Source organism: Pollachius pollachius (assembly GCF_949987615.1).
Source record: "Pollachius pollachius genome assembly, chromosome: 2".
In the NCBI taxonomy this organism is placed as follows: domain Eukaryota; kingdom Metazoa; phylum Chordata; class Actinopteri; order Gadiformes; family Gadidae; genus Pollachius; species Pollachius pollachius.
This window is the reverse complement of record NC_136935.1, coordinates 48,586,915-48,609,565: the sequence shown is the minus strand read 5'-3', so window position 1 is coordinate 48,609,565 and position 22,651 is coordinate 48,586,915. Positions and strand designations below refer to the sequence as shown.

Here is a 22,651-nt window from a genome sequence, read left to right as displayed (position 1 = left end):
TTTCCAGCAACCATCCCTCTTGTGTTCTATGATTAGAAAACCCTTGTGCAATTATGTTAGCTGTTAGGGGTTTTCTGTGTGACCCCAAACTTTTGAACGGGGGGTAGGGTACACACACACACGTGGTTTGCAAGGGTTGCGCGTGTGTGCTCAGTGACCCGAGAGGCAGGCCTGGGGAGGGTCTGACCGAGTAGCAGCAAGTCTCGCTGATGATGACCCGGTTGGAGAAGGTCTCGTTGTGGGACTCGATGTGCAGCGTCCTCTCCTGGCGGTCCAGGGTGTTCCTCTGGATGAAGTACACGTAATCCACCCCCGCAATCTGCACGCGCACACGCAAACACAGAGAGAGACACGGTTGTGGAGAAGCAGTGACGGGAGGAGGCGGGGGGTCTGAGAGGACGGTCTGGGGAGGCTGAGAGGACCGCCTGGGGGTCTCAGAGGACCGCCTGGGGGGTCTGAGAGGACCGTCTGGGGGGGGTCTGAGAGGACCGTCTGGGGGGTCTGAGAGGACCGTCTGGGGGGTCTGAGAGGACCGTCTGGGGGTCTGAGAGGACCGTCTGGGGGGGGTCTGAGAGGACCGTCTGAGAGGATCGTCTGGGGGTTTGAGAGGACCGTCTGGGGGGTCTCAGAGGACCGCCTGGAGGGTCTGAGAGGACCGTCTGTTGGGTCTGAGAGGACCGCCTGGGGGGTCTGAGAGGACCGTCTGGGGGTCTGAGAGGACCGTCTGAGAGGATCGTCTGGGGGTCTGAGAGGACTGTCTGGGGGTCTGAGAGGACCGTCTGGGGGGTCTGAGAGGACCATCTGGGGGGTCTGAGAGGACCGTCTGGGGGTCTGAGAGGACCGTCTGAGAGGATCGTCTGGGGGTCTGAGAGGACCGTCTGGGGGGTCTGAGAGGACCGTCTGGGGGGTCTGAGAGGACCGTCTGGGGGTCTGAGAGGACCATCTGGGGGGTCTGAGAGGACCATCTGGGGGGTCTGAGAGGACCGTCTGAGAGGATCGTCTGGGGGTCTGAGAGGACCGTCTGGGGGGTCTGAGAGGACCGTCTGGGGGGTCTGAGAGGACCATCTGGGGGGGGTCTGAGAGGACCGTCTGGGGGGGGGTCTGAGAGGACCGTCTGGGGGGTCTGAGAGGACCGTCTGGGGGTCTGAGAGGACCGTCTGAGAGGATCGTCTGGGGGTCTGAGAGGACCATCTGGGGGGTCTGAGAGGACCGTCTGGGGGTCTGAGAGGACCGTCTGGGGGGGGGTCTGAGAGGACCGTCTGGGGGGTCTGAGAGGACCGTCTGAGAGGATCGTCTGGGGGTCTAAGAGGACCGTCTGAGAGGACCGTCAGGGGGTCTGAGAGGACCGTCTGAGAGGACCGTCTGGGGGTCTGAGAGGACCGTCTGGGGGGTCTGAGAGGACCATCTGGGGGGGGGTCTGAGAGGACCGTCTGGGGGGTCTGAGAGGACCGTCTGGGGGTCTGAGAGGACCATCTGGGGGGGGTCTGAGAGGACCGTCTGGGGGGTGGACCACCCACCCGTTTGAGGAGGCGGGGGGCGTCCACGTCCAGGGCGCAGCGGCGCTCCACCTTGCTCACGGCGCCGTCCTCGCTGGTCTCCCCGCTCACCACGTCGCTCGCCACGAACATGGGGATGAGGTGGCAGGTGGGGAAGCGCCGCTCGTACGCCTGGGAGGGGGAGAGGGTGGGTCGTTAGGACGGTACGATACTGTACGAACTGCACTTAACGGTACGACGCATACGAGATCACCCCAAAAAATGTATGCTTTATGACAGGAAGGTATGGGAGAGCGTTGGAGCCCCTTTCGGTTTGAGGTAATGTTCGATTTATTTATTAATATGCAAGATGGTTTTGGGCATGGTCATTTGAGTTGATTGTTTGTTTCATCTGTCTTCATTTGGTACAAACATATTTTGCATTTGCCATGCTGGGGATGCCGTATTCGGGTTATGAAGCACACCTGTGTGTATTTAGGAGGGGAGCCACAGGTGAATAGGTAGACGGGAAGCGGTACAGTTCTTTAGCCGCTCAGTGACAGCTGAGCGGCTAAAGAACTGTTAGAAAATGTTAGAAAAGGTTTAGTTTGATCCTCCATGTTCGCTTTTGCTTTCGGTGACATAAATATCGTAAAGCTGACGGACGATCCCTGCCATTTATTTTTTCAATCAAAGGAGGGAGCGTGCCTAGAAGCCACAATCCCGAAAGAACGTGCATATTTTTGATTAACGACAAAATAAGTCACGACAGAGAGAGAAGGGAGGACGTGCAGTGAATGACCGCGGGCAGGAATCGATCCCGGGTCACCACGATCAGGACCGAGCCTTTAACGGTACGTGCTGTACCCAGTGAGCCACCGGGACGCCTCCTGAAATTACAATTTTGCTCATGGCTGTATTCACACACATTTAGGGCATTTTGACGCTTTTGAAGCGACTTCAATAACACAAACATTGTTCATATTTAGGCATGGAGTCAGGGCAGGAAACCGCGGTAACATGCAATGATAATCTCAATAAAACAGAGGCCGTTTGTTGGTAAACTTGGGCAAGAACACCACTGTGTGAAAAATAATATTCAGCTAAAACGATAATCCTCAACCCCAATCTGAACTTCAATCTAGCCGAGGACAAATCCTTCCTCTTTTGTGGATAACCGCTGAAGCCTCGCTCCTTGAGCCTGTGAAGAATGTGCCCAGGGCCGAGCAGAGAGGGAGGCTGTGGGGCCCACGGTGTGCTCAGAGGAAGGGACAAAAGCGCTTTCAACCCCAAAGCGACGTCGCACCCTGAGTGGAGGCCCAGCAGAGCCAGGGGCCACGGCCCGACTCAACACCTCTCACCCACAGCCACGCCCACTCCTCAGCGCACAATAACAACCCTCTGGTCCCACGGGGCCTGGGCCATTGTTCCCAGCCACACGGAGCCCAGGAACAATGGCGGGGACCGCTCGTAGCGCCGGGCGATTAATCTTATTTTGATTGGGATTTGAGCATCAAACGATCACCAATCTAATAGAATAGAGTTTTATTTCATTCATCATTTAAGGCGAAATTTCAAGTTCTCGGTTACAAAGTGTTCTTTTGGAGAGAAATGCTGAGTATTGCATCATGTTTTCAAACTCAAAAATAATCGTGATTTCAATATTGACCAAAACAATCGTGATTACGATATTTTTCCCATAATTGAGCATCCCCCCCCCCCCCCCCCCCCCCCCCCCAACGCCCGGCCCGTGAGGGGGGGGCCGGCCGTCTGTTTTGCAACGCCGTCTCGCTGGAGGAAGTATGGATGCAGCTATGGCTGCGAACGGCCCGCATGCTTTCGGGAATGCAGCGTGCGGGATCTGACTGGCGGTGTTATGTGTTATGTAACAGGCGAGAGTTCTTCGCGGGCGGGTAATGACATGCCCACGCTCAGGCTCGGCCACGGATGCAGAGAGCTCCAGCACAGCGGCGAACATCAGCCATTAGCCCGTCTCTCTGTGGAGACCTTTGATGGAAACGTTAGGTTGAAGATGACTGAAGCCGTTTTTAAAATAGTATTAATAATACATTCGATTTATAAAGCGCTTTTCTAAGTACCCAAAGAAGCTTTACAGAGCGGACACAAATAAAAATCATTTCATAAAAACGTATACAAGTAAAATGATAAACAAGGAGGAAAGAGAGAGGGAAGGAGGTTAAAGCAATCTTGAAAAGGTGGGTTTTGAGGGACTGTTATTATAAAAAGGACTTAGCCTTCCGTTCGTTGCCATCTCTTAGTCACTACCTTTGATGACTTATTGGCTAAAAATACCCTTCAGTGAGTACAATGACTCACGATAAACGGGTCGAGACGTATACAGAGGATAGCAAACACAGACGACTCTGGAGGAGTTTGGCGCTAGACGCAGAAGTGCCGGCCGATTGGCTGCCGAGACAAGGGAGCTGTGTTGTTTGAGGCCAAACAGAGCATGTGCTTTCTCCGTCTTAAGGACAAGAACCAACAGCCTGGTGTCTCATGGCGTGACGGGGAAGAACCCCTGACTGGCTGAAGCATCACGATGTTTCTCAGGTTCAGATGTAACATTGACTCATTCGGACGACAGAGAACCTGACACACAGGGTGTGTCAGGTTGTCGTGGGGATTAGACGAGGGGTGGGAATCACAGGGTACCTCACGATACGATATGCGATACAAGGCCCACGATACCGATAATATCGCGATACAGCGGTTCTGCGATAATCAATATATTGTTAGACAATCCTATAACGATGCATCATCACGATATATGTCTAACGATGAATACAAAATGACTGTGAAAAGGTAAAATGCTGTCTGTCTGTCTTTATTCATGGACCAAACCAAAAAAAAATACTAATAATAAAATACAAATAACAGATTAATATTGATATTTGGCGCCAGTGTATCGATTATCATATCGCAGGAGGAAGACCGAATTTATATATCGCAGTATGGATATTTCGTCCCAATCCTAGATCAGACCCTTGAACACTGACAAAGGAGGGTCAGTTCGATCAAATCGATCCGCTGTCGTCGTACGATTACGACTGGCACGACCGCTCAACAGCTCGGGTCGTGCCAGCAGCTGGACGCATTGTGCTGGTGGTGGTGGGCGGTTGGCAGGAGACAGCGACTGACACTGCACTATTCAACCCCTTAATGACCCAGCAGTCCAGCGGCCGGGTGAATGCAGCAGCGCTGTACGCCAGCCGGACGCCCTCCAGAACACACAGGCCACAACAGGGCTTTGATGCACACTCAGCACACTGCCCCCACCGGACGGTAAACACCAGCTTTTGAAAACCAATCCTGCATCAAAACAAGCACTTGGACAACAGCTGACCCAGCCAGAAACATCAGAATGAGAACATCCGCAACAACAACAACAACACAAAAAAAAAGGTACTCAAGTACACATGCTTAGATTACATTGCAGACTAATGCTTCTACTACTACAACAGCTCAATGGAAAACCGTTAGGAATCTTATAAAAAGCCAAAACACAAACATTTAGTCAAATAAACCGAATGGATCAACAGCCACACCAAACAATGGGCGAAACGACTGGGAACGTCTGGGAACTCTGTGCCCCGGCGAGGAACGACAGAAACAACAAACGGCTAACGTGACAAACCGAAAATAGCCGAGCCGTGAAAGTGCGCGTGAATAACAGGAAGCCCTGGGTTCACGATGCCGAGCATATTTTTGAAATCTGTGAGAAGGGGAGGGGCCAGGGAACCCTGCTGGGCTCGCTGTAGTTCCGTCAGAAGACACCGGGGGGAACACAGGTGACCCGAACCGTCTACTGGGAACGACGGTGGGAGTGTTAACACCCCAGTAGGAAATGTAATGTCTTCTGGTGCCAGAGCAAGAGAGCACAGTGTGGGTGGCTTTGCATGGAACAAATGGCTCAGTGCATCATCTGAACCTGTAGTCATTCAAGGCTCTGCCAACTGAATCAGCTTGCAGACCAGAGCAGCGTTTCCATGGACTAGGTTAGTCGACAAACGGGTCAAACGTTCACTCTTTTTTAAGCTTCATGATTAAAAAAGGAAAATTAACGTTAAAGCGATTAGCTGTGGCGGAACAGCAGAGTATTCAGCGAGCCGTAGAGAGAACAACTCATGCTTGCATGGATGGTCCAGGACTTTGTCTATCAGGGATGCCCCTCCTCTAGAACAGTACCTCCTCTTAGTGCTGCATCAGACAAACCCCCCCCCGCTGCATCGCACAGAGCCAACATGATACAGGCCTGACTCACTGCAGAGCACACACACACAGATGGCGATAGGGAGTCGGCCTGAAGGTCAACAGGTTTGTCATAGCACAACGAACGTCAAGAAAAGTGCATCAGTCTGTCAAGAGCGGTGTTACATGTCTAGTTTCCACTCCTAATTAAATCATGGATGACTGGTCTAAACTCTATAAAGGAGGAGTTCTCCCCGATGAATAACCGGCCACACATTGCAGCTTGCAGGGGTTTTCAGTTTTGATTAGACCGCAGAATCCATGGGACTTTGGAAAACCCTTCCTCGCTCGACTGAATGTTCCACCTCCGCACCCAGTGGTAATGATTTCATCATCAATTCAAGTGGCATTTATTGGCAACAATTTAACCAGAGGTCAAATGTTTAGATTTAAATGCTTATGAGTATATACACAAAGTTGGATTTTTTGAGAATTCGTTTTTGGTATATCTATATCTACATACAGTATATCTATAGATATTGATATCAATATCTACATCACTTAACGTGCATTAAGCAGATGCTTTTGTCCAAAGCGACTTACAGTAAGTGCATTCTACGATGCAGATGTACCCCTAAAAGTGTAAGAATCAAGCAAGCGCATAACAAAATAATTATAACGAGCAGAGCAACTGCTTTTAAGTTCTCCAAAAACAGAAACAAGGGAGAGAGACCGCTAGATGGATCGATTATGATCTTATTACTTTTCATTCACCGAGACCACAATGTAAGGCTGTGCTGTTGATGTGCAGTGGACCAACTGATCTACCTATTGATCTTCCCAGCGGTGGAGAACAGAGCTGAATGAGTTAAACAGGGACTGGGCTGAAGCCTTCTGTCCCCCGGGGCTATTAGCGGCTCCTCCTGACACAGATGGAATGTCTCCGCTCGTTAGCAACAAGCAAAAATAAAGAGTAGGTCATGAAGTCATCCCCTCAAACATCACACATCCCAAATAAAGCCCCATCGCCGATGGTAAATATTGACTCTGCTCTCCCTCCTCGACCCCTCCCTGGGGGACATAATCACCCTACTCAAACACGACAGGAAGTTGTGTCACTGTGTTCCGATGGGTGTGATGCTAAGTAGCAGTGGGGTAAGCATGTACAGCATCCTAGGTTTAGACGCTCCGATATGATGGTTGGTGAAGGGTAAATGGACTGCATTTATACAGCTCTTTTCTAAAGAGTGACCACTCGAAGTGCTTTACAATATTGCCTAACATTCACCCATTCATACACACACACAGTCACACACCGACGGCGGTGTCAACCATGCAAGGTTAGGGTGAAGCGCCTCGCTCAGGGACACCTCGACACTCAGCTAGGAGGAGCCGGGGATCGAACCAGCAACCTTCTGGTTACCAGCCAACCCGCTCTACCTCCTGAGCCACATGCGGCCCCTTTAAGCTTCCTGGAATGGGTAACATTTTAGGAAGTGTTGAAATGTTAATGTTGAAAGGGGATGTTGTGGTAGGATTTCCTAGAAGGCCGAAAATCTGCGTATATCGTACGTGTTAATATCGTCTGAAGTGGTCATTTTTCCACTTAACTCTTATTGAGTGGAGCTTTTTTAGAATGAAAACTAAAACTAAAAACGCGAATTTACAATTTCCATGGCCCTCAGAGCTGAAGCTGCTTGATAAAATGATTTATCAAGCACATGATGCAGGTGGGGTCGGATGTAACAAGAGCAGCCTCTTAAGGGAGGTTCTTAAATAGCCATCAAGGTTAGCAAAAAAGCCCTCCTTGCTGTTGCCAATGGGGAAACGGACGACGAGGTAATCCCTGCAGAAGAATCTGTTCCGCGAGTGTGGGTTACCACGGCGACATTCCTCCACTCTCCAAAGCAGCCAAGCCGTGAGACATTAGTTCCTGGAATTCGGCTGATGGAGACACTATTAGCATGCGAGAAAACATCCAAACAATGGGCTGTTATTGGATCCCTTCCCGTATGAAGAAATCCATTTCGGTCATCAGTGGACGCGGTGAAGGTGAAACTCCCAGGGGGAACACTAAAGCCCCAGGAAGGAGCTTATGAAAGCCTGGAAGTGGTGAATGGGATCGGGGGGGAATGCGATCCAGGGATACTGAAAGGGACATGGATCTCCTTGGAGGCTCGTGGAGTTTAAAAAGGGGGTTCTGGCAGGTTGCCGTGTCAGGATTCCTCTGGGCTTGGCAGGCTGGCTCGGTGTGACTGTATGTGTGGGAAATGACCGCAGTCCTAAGGATCTGGGCTTGAAGACAGAATAGGAGGCCTTGTGTAGGATGCATGCAGAGTAGTATTAATATTTAGTGTTAATAGACAATTTATCGCGAAATACTGACTTATACAGTCTCACACTAATGCATGATAAAAGGCAGTCCGGTTTCAAACACTTGAAGCACTTGAGTACAAGATGTGTCGATCAAGGCTTTAGTTTTTAAATACCAGGTAAATGCAAGCTGCCAAAACTGAATAAATTGCTTCTTTAATCAATGAATTAAACTTCAAGCCCAAGGCACACAGAACACAAAATTCATTTCATAGAAAAATTAATTAAATCATGTTGTTTTAACAGACCAATGCATATAGAGCGGAAATATTGCAGCCTGCATCTTCCGGCCCGTCAGATAAGACTCAAATCTATTTTTGGACACAAAAATTTAAAACCATCATTTTGCGCCTGTCCCACCAGGGCAATGTAATACGTGCTTTAAAGAAGAGCCTTTCTCCATGAAGATATTCATGTTCCTTCAAAAAACTTGTAGCTGCCTTTTCTATATGCAATATGACTAATTATCTTTGTTGTATACGGGGAATGGGTTAACTTTGCAACCGAACAAGTGCTTGGCACATGTTTCTGTGAACATCTTTACTGTAACGAAAGTGATATATCATTGTTTCTCTTTCTTCTGACAAAGGCACTTACTGTTAGTCGCTTTGGTCAAAAGTGTCTGCTAAGTACCGTAAATGTAAATGTTATTGTTATCTTCTATTCCTTCAGGCTAATATCAATGAAAGTATCTCTCAGTGAAACATGCACTAGTACTTCAGATGGAGGCACCGCTCAGTGTTCACCTCAGACGGGAGGGACTGCAGAAGCTTTCTGAGGACAGGACCAGTAGGCCAGTAGCATCGTCTCATCTCCAGAGCCTGTGGTTACTGGTTGAGAAACAACAGTGTCTGCCACCAAACGGAGGTCATATTCCGGTTTTATCAGCTCTGTGCATCTGGCCTGACGCAGAGCAGGAACTTGGAGACAGAGCAGGAACTTGAAGTTTGGCAATTAGGATGCTCGATGAGTAATACAGCTTATCTTACAGGAAATGTCCAAACCCGTAGAAAAAGCATAACAGGGGAGCACTCGGACTGACGGGACAGTCTATTTGAGGAAAATGCAAACAAATTCAAGACTTTACCAACATAAACAGTCATCTGTAAAAGAGATCCTTGGTGGGTTTTGCGAATGGCCATCTTTTAGTATTTGATATAGAACGTTTTCAATTGTTTTGCTCAGTTCCCTGTCCTTACTTTTGTATTGCTATGGGTAACGGGAACAAATGAAAGGTTTAGTCAGCCAAGAACACACCACACAATTATAATAGAAAAACAAAGAAATCAGGATCCAACCATACAGACTTCCAATAAAAATGAACATGCCACAGAATTTGATTTTTGGCATGTTTCATCGTTTCAGTTTTGGATATTCTCACTGATGAATACAGGCCACTGCCAACTGCCCCTCAGCAACAGTCTAGGTGCCCAGTACTATTCTGGAAGAGTATTTCTGATCTACATGTCACAAGAGAGTCCCACTAATACATTATGCATTAAAGAGTTTGCTGCGCACACGCAACAAATCCTTCAAATCCTCATGACACTAGCTAAACCCTGCAGGCCGTTTCCAGAAGGAAGGCAGGGAAGTGAATTATGAGTAGGAGGGTGAGAGACTAGTGAGGAAATAATTTGTCTGTTTTTTATCGAACAGAGTATGGTGTGTGAGCTCCAAACAAGGTTGTTATTGTAGGGAGAGGAAAGTTGAAGAGCAGGCAGGCAGTTCAGAAAATCATGTGTAGCTTTTTTCCATCCCAAAAAAACATCTGCCTTACACAATGGAAACTGCAGAAACAGTGACCTGGTTCGATGGTAACCACGAACCAACACAGAACCAAGTTCACTGGAAAATACGTACAGCTGAGTATGACATGATCATCAATACGAAGACATCTGTTTCTTGATAAGGGTAATCAAGAAACAGCTCGGATCATTTCCGTGGTGCTCAGTCTGATATTTCTCCTGCACTTTTCAAACCGGAATTGCGCTATACTGGACTTGAGCATCTCAAAGTAGGATGACAGCTCCTCAAACAAACCCCAGGCTCACAAACCTTCTGAAACAGGGCAGGAAATTGCCAATCATTCGATTATGTGACAACCACAGCAATCTCACCGAACCGATGGCGGACATCAACCACCACTAAGGCGTCAACGCTTACTGGGCAGTGAGGAAATGTAGCTGCGAATGCAAGACTCTCAAGTACATTTAGTTGCATGCACTTGAGGTAATGCAGAACAGTGTTAAGGGCAATCAGAAAACAAACAACAGACTGTCAAACACTTCCCAGTGAGGACACAAGACACTGGGAGCTGGACCGGTCAAGGCCTTTGTTTGCCCTTAACTGCCAAGGGGCTGTTTCTTGCGATTCAGTTCAACGTTTGCTGCATGAAAGAAAGGATCAAAACAAACGTTTCCAAATGAATAACAGCTGGATTTGGAGGACAACAGCTGCAATAAGTTATTCATTTACTTGTTTTAATCAAAAAAAATTCCATTGAATTATTGCGAGATGTCAACAAAAACATATCCCCCGTTTGAATTATGTAACACAAACATTTAATATTGATACCATTTAATTAGGCTCTACGATTTCCCCAAGTCACCCATTCAACCAATTACCAGAGCCATCTCCGAATGAATAGCCCTTCATTGGGATTCAACCACCAATTTGTACAAAAACAAAATCAATACAAAAAAATGAACTGAACAAAACACTGAATCAATCTGGTGAAAGATCGGCAATGTGATGACCTGCGACGTCGCGGTCGAGGTAAGTTGTACCTCGTCGAGCAGGAAAGGACCACTTGAGCGCTTCCTGTTTCTATTCAAGGGACCGCGGTAGAACGGCCATACGGTAAATGGTGCAGCATAGCCAGCCCCTCACACAGTGACGAAAAGGGATCTGCTGTTAAGGAGAAGTTATTGCCTGCAAACCCCCCTGCCCTCCATCCAGCTGCCGCATTATTAAATTACTTCCCTGATGGGGGCTGAGCCCGTATCGACCGCCTCTGGCGTGAGAGACGGCGTAGGGCCAGGCAGAGCCTCCTGTGTGGGGGGGGAAAGGTTGCGTGGAGCAGCCGGGATCGTTGAACCGGGGCGGGATCGGGGCCTGGGCCGTGGAGAGGGGTGATTTGTGATCACGGTTGTCAGCGTGGATTAACGGCACACACACACATAGGGGGTTAGAGAGAGAGAGACACACACACACACATACAGGGGGTTTGAGAGAGATAGAGACACACACACAAGGAGTTGGAGAGAGAGACACACACACACACACACACACACACACACACACAGGGGGTTTGAGAGAGATAGAGACACACACAAGGAGCTGGAGAGAGAGAGACACACACACACACAAGGGGTTGGAGACACATCACACAGGGGGTTGGAGAGAGAGAGAGAGAGAGAGACACACACACAGGGGGATGAAGACACACACACACACACACACACACACACACACACACACAGGGGGATGAGAGACACACACACACACACACACACACACACACACACACGAGCGAGAGGCTGAGGAGCCGGCACACTGCATCCATCACGGAGCTCTATATCCGGCGTGGCCAGAGAAACGACACTCTGTCACACATCGCTACGGACGCACACGTCACCAGCGCGGCTGCGTGCGCGGCTGTGAGTCACTGCCAGGGCCCGGAGCGCGACGCGCGGAGCACAATGATGCGCTAAACTGCTGCCGCGGAACTGGGGGGGGGGGGGATGCGAGAGTGAGGTCACGTGCGTCGGTGCGTATGTTTGCCACTGCAGCGCGAGTAGAGAGAGGCGAGGGGGGGGGGGAGGGAGTGCAAGGCGGGATGGGGGAGGAGAGAGAGCGAGAGGCAGGGGGGGAGAGCAAAGCGGGGGAGGGAAGCGAGATAGGGAGGGGGGCAGCAAGGCATGGTGGGGGGAGAGAGGCAGGGTGGGGGGGGGAGAACGAGTCAGGGTTGGTGGGAGGGAGAGAGAGAGAGGGGGGGGTCTCTGTTTCGCCTTGCCCTTGCTGCAGGACCAAAACGCGGATGGTGAGGAGAGGGGGGGGGGGGGGGGGGGGGGGGGGGGGGGGGGCGGCTGGTTTGTCCTTGTGATCTGTGAGTGAACTCCGCAACGGGCGTCATCGTCCCCTCGGTGGCCATGCGCCGCGTCGTGGCGCTGGCTTTTTATCAACGCCCTGTCAAGCAACCTGCCGCACAATTAGAACGCATTAGGCAGGCTCTCATTCACTTATCGACGCGGGGAGCGTCAGCCGAGAGCCCTGCTCCGACGCCGCAGGGAGAACAGACACAGGCAGGGCTCATTCACAAAGGGCCGCCGTGCCTTTTTCTGAATGGGAGCGCGGGAGCGACGGAGCCGATTGAAGGAACTGGGAAATCTCAAACTCAGCCAGGTTAGCGTCTTGGCGAGTGCTTTGTACCCCGAACGAGAGGCCAGCTTGGGGATGAGTGCTTGGCCATCCAGAGGCTTACGGAGGGGGGCGGGGGGGGATTAAAACAACAGGTCGGAGCCGGGACTGCGAGGCGACGGCGTCCCGGGGAATTGGGCTGCGGCATCCTTAGCCAGACCTGCCCGAAAGTGGGTCAGGACAGAGTGCTCGATCAACCGGGGCTGGTGACCGACCGAGGCCGCTTGAGGCAGAGAACGCCCTTGTTTTCAGGGTCTGTGGCGGGCGTTCATTCAGGTGACGATTGATGCGACTTCACTTGAAAGTCCTCACACAGAATTGTTCACGTTGTGTTTCATTTGAAATGGCGAACCGCTTTGCAAAGTCCTGAATTTAATCTACTCAGCAGAGTCTCCAGAATCCTTTCAGTTTTGCAAAACTAAAAACGACCTTGGAGCCTCATTTCCATAAAAAGGAAATGCACTTATTCCAATCCTAATATTACCACCGCACCCTGATGCAGGCATCCACTTTGGTGCTGAACACCAAAGGTTGCAATATCTACCCAACAGAGCAGGAAAGGGAGGAACAATTTGGCCACCACCGCCGCACGGAATAACAACACTATTTGCTTTCCCATTAGCCTACAAAGACCCTGGTCGGAACGGGGCGCTGGCAGCTGCAACCGCGGGCCAACGATACACAACGGTGGCCGGGGCGTGTTTGATGGTGCTGGCCGGATGCCTGTGTTCATAATACACACGCACCTGCTGCACTGTTGGCATCGTCTCCCGGTCCAAGATGGGTTCTTAATAGCCTTAAGAAGCAACAGGACAGGGAGACTGATGCCAGAGACTCAGCAGTCCCCCCCTTGAAGACCCAGAGCCCAGAACAGAGCTCTTCTTCTGGGGGGGGGGGAAGCTCTTACAAGGCCAGAAGGCTTCACCGGTGGACGGTTCTCTCTGGGCCATTCGGTGAACAAACAGAGAACGTCGGTCATCGTTTGCTTATGCTACATGCTGGATGGGCCACTTTGTTTCAGACAACGACAAAAAAACTAACTTTTAGGTTGCAGTTTTGATCCATCTCTTTGTTCTATGGATTTCTGGATGTTTGGTTAATCTTTAGAAGCAGATAAGTCTGCTCTGAACCGTGGGGGGAGGGGGGGACTGTGTGAAATATAGGTGATGTGAATTAGAGGATTGAATACACCAAAATGACTCTCTAATGTTGTGTACCTTTGCTGCTCAACTGTAGTGTTTTAATAAACAAAAAGGCCCAAATCCAGAGAATAAGCTTCACTAAAAGTAACATCAAATAACCATTCACAACTCCCAAAATAAAATTGTATTCCTTTTGGATAAGAACAAAAATAGCTGCAAATGGATATAATGGATCAAAACATCAGGAGGTAAAAGGGTTCCAGGAGGGTTACACAACGAGTTTGCAGAGTGTTTCCTACGGGCGGCGTGGGTGTCCAGGAGGATCAGACATGGGTGTTCAGGGGACAACCTGAGCGTTCCCTCGTTCGACGTGTCTGCAGGGACACCCAACGCCAGAGGCGCCCGAACGCTGCCTCGTGACGCACACGGCACACGCACAGGGGAACAGGTTAGGCTGGCCTGCACAGCTTGGTGCGTGTCAGCCGTGTGTGTGTGTGTGTGTTCAGAGTGTGTGTGTGTGTGTGTGTGTGTTCAGAGTGTGTGTGTATGTGTGTGTGTTCAGTGGTTTTGTGTGTGTGCATGCGTTCAGAGTATGTGTGTGAGTTCAGAGAGTGTGTGTGTGTGTGTGTGTGTGTGTGTGTGTGTGTGTGTGTGTGTGTGTGTGTGTGTGTTCAGAGTGCTTGTGTGTGTGTGTGTGCGTGCGTTCAGAGTGTGTTTGTGCGTGTGTGTGTGCGTGTGTGTGTTTGTTTGGTTGCAGGGATTGGGGACGGGGGGGGTTAGTCTCTAAAACAAAATGGCAGGCTGCCTAGATGTAGCAGTTTACTAATCCAGGATCAGGCGGTTAGTAAATCCTCTCAGCTTGGAGATCATTGGGCTCCACAGCGGATGTGCTTGAGGATAACTGTGTTCCACGGGCCTGAAATAACACTGAGAGGAGGCCTGCGAAGCCTCTTTGACGTGCAGCCGGCCCTCCTATAGGACCCAAACATCGTGGGCTGTGTGTGTGCGTGTGCGTGTGCATGTGCGTGTGTGTGTGTCAGGACAGCATCCTGTTATTGAGACGCAACAGAAGCCTCTGGGGGTGCCTTTTAATAGTATAATAAAAAAGCATAACAACAACATGTGCAAACTTATGCCTAGTATTCACACATTTTCCTTTGGTGTGTTTTATCAGACAGCGAGCATTGATAACATCTAGTACAGTCCACCATGCATCGAGATCCTATCATCATTAAGAAAATGCTAATTCCATAACAGTATTACCACATTTATAAATGAAGGCTTCAACTCAATTGCGTCTTCCATTCTACACAATTGTCAGTGCTCGGCACTTGGTTCTATGAAAACATTTCTCTCTATGGTTCTCTTATTGAACCGACAGCGATATATATATATATATATATATATATATATATATATATATATATATATACAGCGCCTTGCAAAAGTATTCACCCCCCTTGGCTTTTTACCTATTTTGTTACATGACAGCCTGTAGTTCAATATTTTTTTAATCTGAATTTTATGTGATGGATCAGAAAACAATAGTCTAAGTTGGTGAAGTGAAATGAGAAAAATATATACATAAAACTATTTTTTAGAAATAAAAAACTGAAATTTGCCATGTGCATATGTATTCACCCCCTTTGTTATGATGCCCATAAAAAGCTCTGATGCAACCAATTACCTTCAGAAGTCACATAATTAGTGAAATGATGTCTACCTGTGTGCAATCTAAGTGTCACATGATCTGTCAGTACATATACACACTTTTTTGAAAGGCCCCAGAGGCTGCAACACCTAAACAAGAGGCACCACTAACCAAACACTGCCATGAAGACCAAGGAACTCTCCAAACAAGTCAGGGACAATGTTGTTGAGAAGTACAAGTCAGGGCTAGGTTATAAAAAAATATCCAAATCTTTGATGATCCCCAGGAGCACCATCAAATCTATCATAACCAAATGGAAAGAACATGGCACAACAGCAAACCTGCCAAGAGACGGCCGCCCACCAAAACTCACGGACAGGGCAAGGAGGGCATTAATAAGAGAGGCAGCACAGAGACCTAAGGTAACCCTGGAGGAGCTGCAGAGTTCCACAGCAGATACTGGAGTATCTGTACATAGGACGACAATAAGCCGTACGCTCCATAGAGTTGGGCTCTATGGCAGAGTGGCCAGAAGAAAGCCATTACTTTCAGCAAAAAACAAAATGGCACATTTTGAGTTTGCGAAAAGGCATGTGGGAGACTCCCAAAATGTATGGAGGAAGTTGCTCTGGTCTGATGAGACTAAAATTGAACTTTTTGGCCATCAAAGAAAATGCTATGTCTGGCGCAAACCCAACACATCGCATCACCCAAAGAACACCATCCCCACAGTGAAACATGGTGGTGGCAGCATCATGCTGTGGGGATGTTTTTCAGCAGCCGGGACTGGGAAACTGGTCAGAGTTGAGGGAAAGATGGATGGTGCTAAATACAGGGATGTTCTTGAGCAAAACCTGTACCACTCTGTGCATGATTTGAGGCTAGGACGGAGGTTCACCTTCCAGCAGGACAATGACCCCAAACACACTGCAAAAGCAACACTTGAGTGGTTAAAGGGGAAACATGTAAATGTGTTGGAATGGCCTAGTCAAAGCCCAGACCTCAATCCAATAGAAAATCTGTGGTCAGACTTAAAGATTGCTGTTCACAAGCGCAAACCATCCAACTTGAAGGAGCTGGAGCAGTTTTGCAAGGAGGAATAGGCAAAAATCCCAGTGGTAAGATGTGGCAAGCTCATAGAGACTTATCCAAAGCGACTTGGAGCTGTGATCGCCGCAAAAGGTGGCTCTACAAAGTATTGACTTTAGGGGGGTGAATAGTTATGCACATTGACTTTTTCTGTCATTTTGTCCTATTTGTTGTTTGCTTCACAATAAAAAAAAAAAAACATCTTCAAAGTTGTAGGCATGTTCTGTAAATTAAATTATGCAAATCCTCAAACAATCCATGTTAATTCCAGGTTGTGAGGCAACAAAACACGAAAAATGCCAAGGGGGGTGAATACTTTTGCAAGGCACTGTATATATATATATCGGAAAAATGTACTTATTGTAAGTCACTTTGGATAAAAGCCTCTGCTAAATGTTATGCAAACCTTATGGACCAGAAACCCACCGACTCTCTCGGGCCAACGGAGGGCTAAAATGCTCCACCGTGCAACACTAACATTCTTTGGACTTCCACTACAGCTCTGTGTTTACAAGTTGACAACCAGTTCCAAGGCCCTGAACACAGCACCTGTCAGGGAGCCAAGAGGCCCAGCGAGGAGAGGAGGTGTGTTTCGGTTCGCCGAGGGATGCCTTTAAAAAAAAAATGTAAGCACAACAAAATAATTTAGAATCTCGCTTTCCCCTTTCTCCACCTCCCAGCCCCGCTTCTGCTCCCTCCTCCAGAAGGGTAATTGGAGTAAGCGTTTAAGGGGTGACACTGCCATCAGGTGTGAGTGTGATTAGCATCAACATCAATAGTAGGCGTGTCCACCCAGATGTATGACGGATAGATAAGCAACATTTGCTACAGTCCACCGGGAAGGCTGGTGGACTGATCTATACATCCAGGTGGACACGCCCACTTGTGATGTCACTAAATCACAGGAAAAGGCAGATTTACAAACGCCTTGTAATGGCTAATCATACTCACACCTGGTGGCATGATATCACCCCTTTAACTTGCCGTAGTCACGGTCGAAGGGACACCAAATACATAATCCTCCGAGCGACAAAGAGGAACTGCTTTATATAGTACAGCAAGAAGTTGAAGTCCAGCATAACGTGTAGACGCCACCCCACCCACACACGCAGGTGTTTGCAACCCCGAGTTCAAACGCTTTTGGTGGAACACACTGGAAACATCATTGTTCCGGGGTAGTTTGCGGCGCCTGTAGTGGTGTCGTCTTCCACAAGTGGAATGTTGCTTCATTATTGTTGTTAAGAAAACAGGAAGACACGCAATTTTTACCAGACAAGGAACTGAGCATGTGTTACAACACCCTTTCCCTTCTTCTCTGCGGTGTCTTCCGAAATAGAGTGGATGCATCACCTCCTCATCAACCTTGAAATAAGTAAAAACGTCTGATGCAGGAGCCCCTATTTAGTTTATTGCTCTGAGGTGAGCCTCATCCAGTCCACGTTCTGTGGCCTTAATATCGTTTATATTACAATAGTCGTTTATGTACACATATCTTCTGGAAAGGCCAACACCCTCTGCAGCAACATTTGTCTGACTGAGGACCACCTTCAGGTAATCAAACGAGCGAGAGCTTCTTTTTTTAATAGAGACAAAACAGAAGCGATCCCCCACCGCGCTAGAGGCCCCTCTACAACCCTGCCCTGTTACTACTGACCCCTCATCCAGGCTCCACGCACCAGCCTTGTACTTAAAAGACATCCGTTGCCCACCTCTTAACCCATTCTCTACTAAGAAAGGGCCCGTGACTCTTCAGTCATATCGGTGGGGAACAAGCCACGCCCCCAACATTCCAACCAGCCAATGAGAACACACCACGTGTGACCGCATCCCGACTGAACCCCCACCACAGTGGGCAGAGGAGGAGGAGTCGGAGGAGGTAGAGGGGGGCACAGCGTTGGTACACCATTATATTGTTTTGAGGGGAAGATAAATTACATATCGATGGAAAGGACATGCAAATCCTCCGCCATCACACCTGGTCCAGCCGCCGGAGGGAAACATGAGCCGGGTGCTGAGAGACTAGATGAGAGCACGCAGCCAGACCCAGGGGCCAGACCCAGGGGCCAGACCCAGGGGCCAAACCCAGGAGGAGCCAGACCCAGGAGGGGCCAGACCCAGGAGGAGCCAGACCCAGGGGCCAGACCCAGGGGCCAGACCCAGGGGCCAGACCCAGGAGGAGCCAGACCCAGGGGCCAGACCCAGGGGCCAAACCCAGGAGGAGCCAGACCCAGGAGGGGCCAGACCCAGGAGGAGCCAGACCCAGGGGCCAGACCCAGGGGCCAGACCCAGGGGCCAGACCCAGGGGCCAGACCCAGGAGGAGCCAGACCCAGGGGCCAGACCCAGGGGCCAGACCCATGGGCCAGACCCAGGGGGGGCCAGACCCAGGGGCCAGACCCAGGGGCCAGACCCATGGGCCAGACCCAGGGGCCAGACCCAGGAAGAGCCAGACCCAGGAGGAGCCAGACCCAGGAGGAGCCAGACCCAGGGGCCAGACCCAGGGGCCAGACCCATGGGCCAGACCCAGGGGCCAGACCCAGGAGGGGCCAGACCCAGGGGCCAGACCCAGCAGCACTAAGAGGCTTTGGAAAAACACAGAATTCTCAACACTGCGAATGGACCGGGACGACGAGAAGACAAATAACATGTTCTATATATATATATATATATAAATAAACAAACATACATACATACATACATAAATATATTAAAACTATAATCTGAAAACTACAGGAATTACAGGAAATCTTTCAAAATCACTCAACTCACTCAACCCAGAAAACGAAAATGAATAAAAGCCAACAACGTGTAAATACGTGTGTGGATACTTAACAATTATTCGCCTAACCCTTACCCCACTATTCACGGAGCCTGAGGTGAATAATTGTTTTAGTATATACTACACATGAACACTCCAAAAAAAAAACAAGATAACACCTTTTGCCGGGGTTTATTTGTTTTTTATTAGCGTGACGAGACGAGTTTGAGATCTCAATCATGGGACATTGCCCAATGTCCCATGATGAAATGGCGCCATCATGAAATGGCGCCATCCTAGGCGTTTCACGTGTAGCATATACTAAGTAAATATACACACGCATTCAGAAAGTGAAAGTGCATGGCCATAGTGTGCAGTATGACGCACTCTGAAGGAACTATCGGCTAAGGCCGCGTAAACCAGAGAGCTTAGGCTTTGCCTGCATGTACTCCAGACATAGGCTACCAGGTTAGAACGAGAGCACGGGGCTGTGGCTGTGTAGAGAACCATAGGGGAATGGGATATCCTCCCTACCATCACTCGAGCGGTGCATATCGTAGCCAATGGAGAGCAGCAGGATTTGGCATAATGAGTTACCGTCAATCAGACTCAGAATACAGAGAAAGAGGGCAGAAAAGGTGTGAAAGTAATACTACTGAGCAACGGCTTCCTTTAAGTCCCCTGCCGTGTTGGCCCCAAGGTGCATAACGAGCAACCACTGAAATAACCATCTGGGTAAGGGGATCTGGAACACGCCCACCCTGACTGCATCACACAGTCTGCATCACACACCGCTGTGTGTGTGTGTGTGTGTGTGTGTGTGTGTGTGTGTGTGTGTGTGTGTGTGTGTGTGTGTGTGTGCTTGTGCGTGCGTGTGTGTGTGTGTGTGCTTGCCTTTGTGCCTTTTCCGTGCGCCTGCCAGTGTGTGCACCTGGCAGTGCGTGTGCCTGTGTGTGTGTGTGTATAGGGACACTTACCGCCATCACCAGCTCAAAGGGATACTTGTACACCCTCACGGGGGACTGGTACTTCTGCACCATGGTGGGGACCACAATGGCGCCGACGACCTAAACACAGCCATGGTGCGAGACAAAAACAAACACACATGGGGGGGAAGCACAGGTTGACTCTGCTGCTGATGCAACCGTAATCATAAGCTTCAGGGACTCAGGGCGAGGTGGTGATCTACAGCTGTGTGGGATTAGGCCCGGGCATCACCGTAACACAACGACGTGAGAGGCATTGCTTCCATGTCAGGGCCTAGTGCGTAGGGAGGGCGACTAGGGCCGTCTGCGGGGATAAGGCGCGCTAGCTACTGTGCAGGTGGGACGCCACAGGGAGCCCTGTTCTGGAAGGCTCGGCCGTGCCAGTGTGCGCGCTCAGGCCTGTGAGGTCGGTGTTGTTGACGAGAGGTCGGACGAGTTCAGAGGCTCTTTCAGGGGATGGACGTCGGGGACTAAAGGTGGCTGCGCTTATCCATGGCCAGAAATGTGTTGGTTGGATGAATTGATGCAGTATTCCCCCGGAGCATTAGTCAAAGCCGAAACTACTGCAATGGAGTTTCAGAGCCAAAAACTAGGGATTTGGGTGGGCTAAATCCTTCTGAGGTGAAGGGTAATGTCAAACTAAAAAGGGTCAGGCTTATTGCACATGTACAAGGCTGGTGCATTAACTGAATTTTAGGGTCGGTACAGAACTTGGGCAGAACGTCTGCAATGAATCAACTTGTGCACAACTTGGGTACATGGTTGTTAACAAGGTTGGTTCCAGTGCGCAATGGAACCTATTTGATGAGATATTATGAATTAGACATCATGAATCATAACTACATGGTGACTGTGTGACGAGTGCTGAGTTTGGCCCTGGATAATGGTATCATGTACCACTCTGCTCTGAATAGCGTGTTCCCCATGGCGTGTGTTTATCAACTGGCAACTTCCGTCGCCAGTGATCAGCAGTGTGAGGGTGAGGGACATGTCTGGGAAGGAAGCCGGTAAGCTAAGGTTACAAAAAAATATTAGAAGGGATCAGTGCAATGGGACGAGAACTAAGTTGTGGGAGACGCAGACAGACAGACAATTGACACTATTCTCTTTCTACTACCAGTGTCTAGCTATTACATTTTTACCGTCATGTTTCAAGCTCTGTGGAAGACTTGAGGGACAGAGAGCACACAGAAGTAGAAGAGTGTGGCACCGTTAAAGAAAGAAACGCGTAATGAAACACAGGGGTAGACACACTCGTATTTGCTGGTTTCTGCTCATTCATAAATACAACAACGGTAAGTTGTTTACAATATAGACAGCCGAAAGAAAAAACCATTACGGTTGTTTCCAATGCCACACATGAACACGTTTGACAGTCCGTACGCACGGGATGAACCATCCAATGCACTGTACTGCTTCAATGTAACGTGAATACCAAATAAACTGCATGAACAGCTGCACTTACCAGTAGGCGATAGAGACGCAATTAGAGAATCGGTTCTTGAGATTAGTCTTCTGTGTACCTTTTGCAGAGCCAATCCAGGCTAACTCTTGCCATTCCCTGCGTTGTGCCGAAGAGCTACCACTTGGCCGGGGCGGTAAGCAGACAGCTTTGTAGTGTGAGCCACAGCCATTACGCAAGGGTGGTTAAAGCCATGGAGCCGTGCGCCTTTCTGAGCGCAACAGCAGTGGGTAGAAAAATCGAGAATTTCACAGATCGTTTCGGAGATATGTGTGTCACCAGAGCCTTGTGATTTCTCACACATCTCTCTTCAACTGACACATCTCCTCCTTCGGTGGGTCGTTCGGTAGTGGCGCTCCTCTGGCTCCTCCCACTAGAGCGCCCGGTTGCGATGGCTACATTAAAAATAAACCGGCTGCCCGGCCATCCATGTTCAATAATTGTTTACTAAATATGATTTTTAATGATTACATTACATTCAAAATATACATATATGTATAAAAAAGACGCCGTTATGATAAACGGAGGACAATTTGAGAATCGTACCGGATTTATGAAATACATGCGCATATATGCGCATCTTTTTTTTGGCAAAGATGCCATTTCGTCATGATGTAGGATTTGCAGGCTAACGAGCATGCATGGCTGGTTAATGTTTGAGTTGATTGAGGCTGATGTATGTCCCTCAAAATTCTTAAGAATTAAAAATGTATATTTATAGAGGTACGTCATGGTAATCCTATGCATTAATAATCACCAAATAGCCCAAAGACCATCTCGGTGCTGCTCAAAAGACTAATGGAATAATGGAATACTGAATTAAAAATGTAAACAAAATGATTGGTGGAAAAAACAAGGAGGAGCGCGCAGCTTGAGCTACGGACAAGCATGGAATGTAAATAAGTGCATGACTCCACCTACTGGAAGATTTATAAATTGCAATATGTGTTCGTATTCAACTGTGAAAAAGAACAAATAGAAGGACATAATCAAAACGATAATATATTATTATATCACCTAATCTTCTATATTTAATTGGGTGACCTACATCATCTATTTATACAAACTTCATGAGATGGTTCTGAAGGA

At 48.9% G+C, this 22,651-nt stretch overlaps 1 protein-coding gene across 1 annotated transcript in view; it reads right to left on the bottom strand.

Annotated features, from left to right (window-relative positions):
• LOC307070603 (SEC14-like protein 1) overlaps positions 1-21,893 on the bottom strand; it is a 42,256-nt gene extending 20,363 nt beyond the window's left edge. The window contains exons 1-4 of the mRNA XM_079729125.1: positions 21,566-21,893; positions 20,092-20,181; positions 1,518-1,667; positions 188-319 (exon numbers count right to left, since the gene is read on the bottom strand). Coding sequence (XP_079585251.1) covers positions 188-319; positions 1,518-1,667; positions 20,092-20,154 — 345 coding nt within the window. The 5' untranslated portion in view covers positions 20,155-20,181; positions 21,566-21,893. The remainder of the gene's footprint in view (positions 1-187; positions 320-1,517; positions 1,668-20,091; positions 20,182-21,565) is intronic.
• Positions 21,894-22,651: the final 758 nt, after the last annotated feature.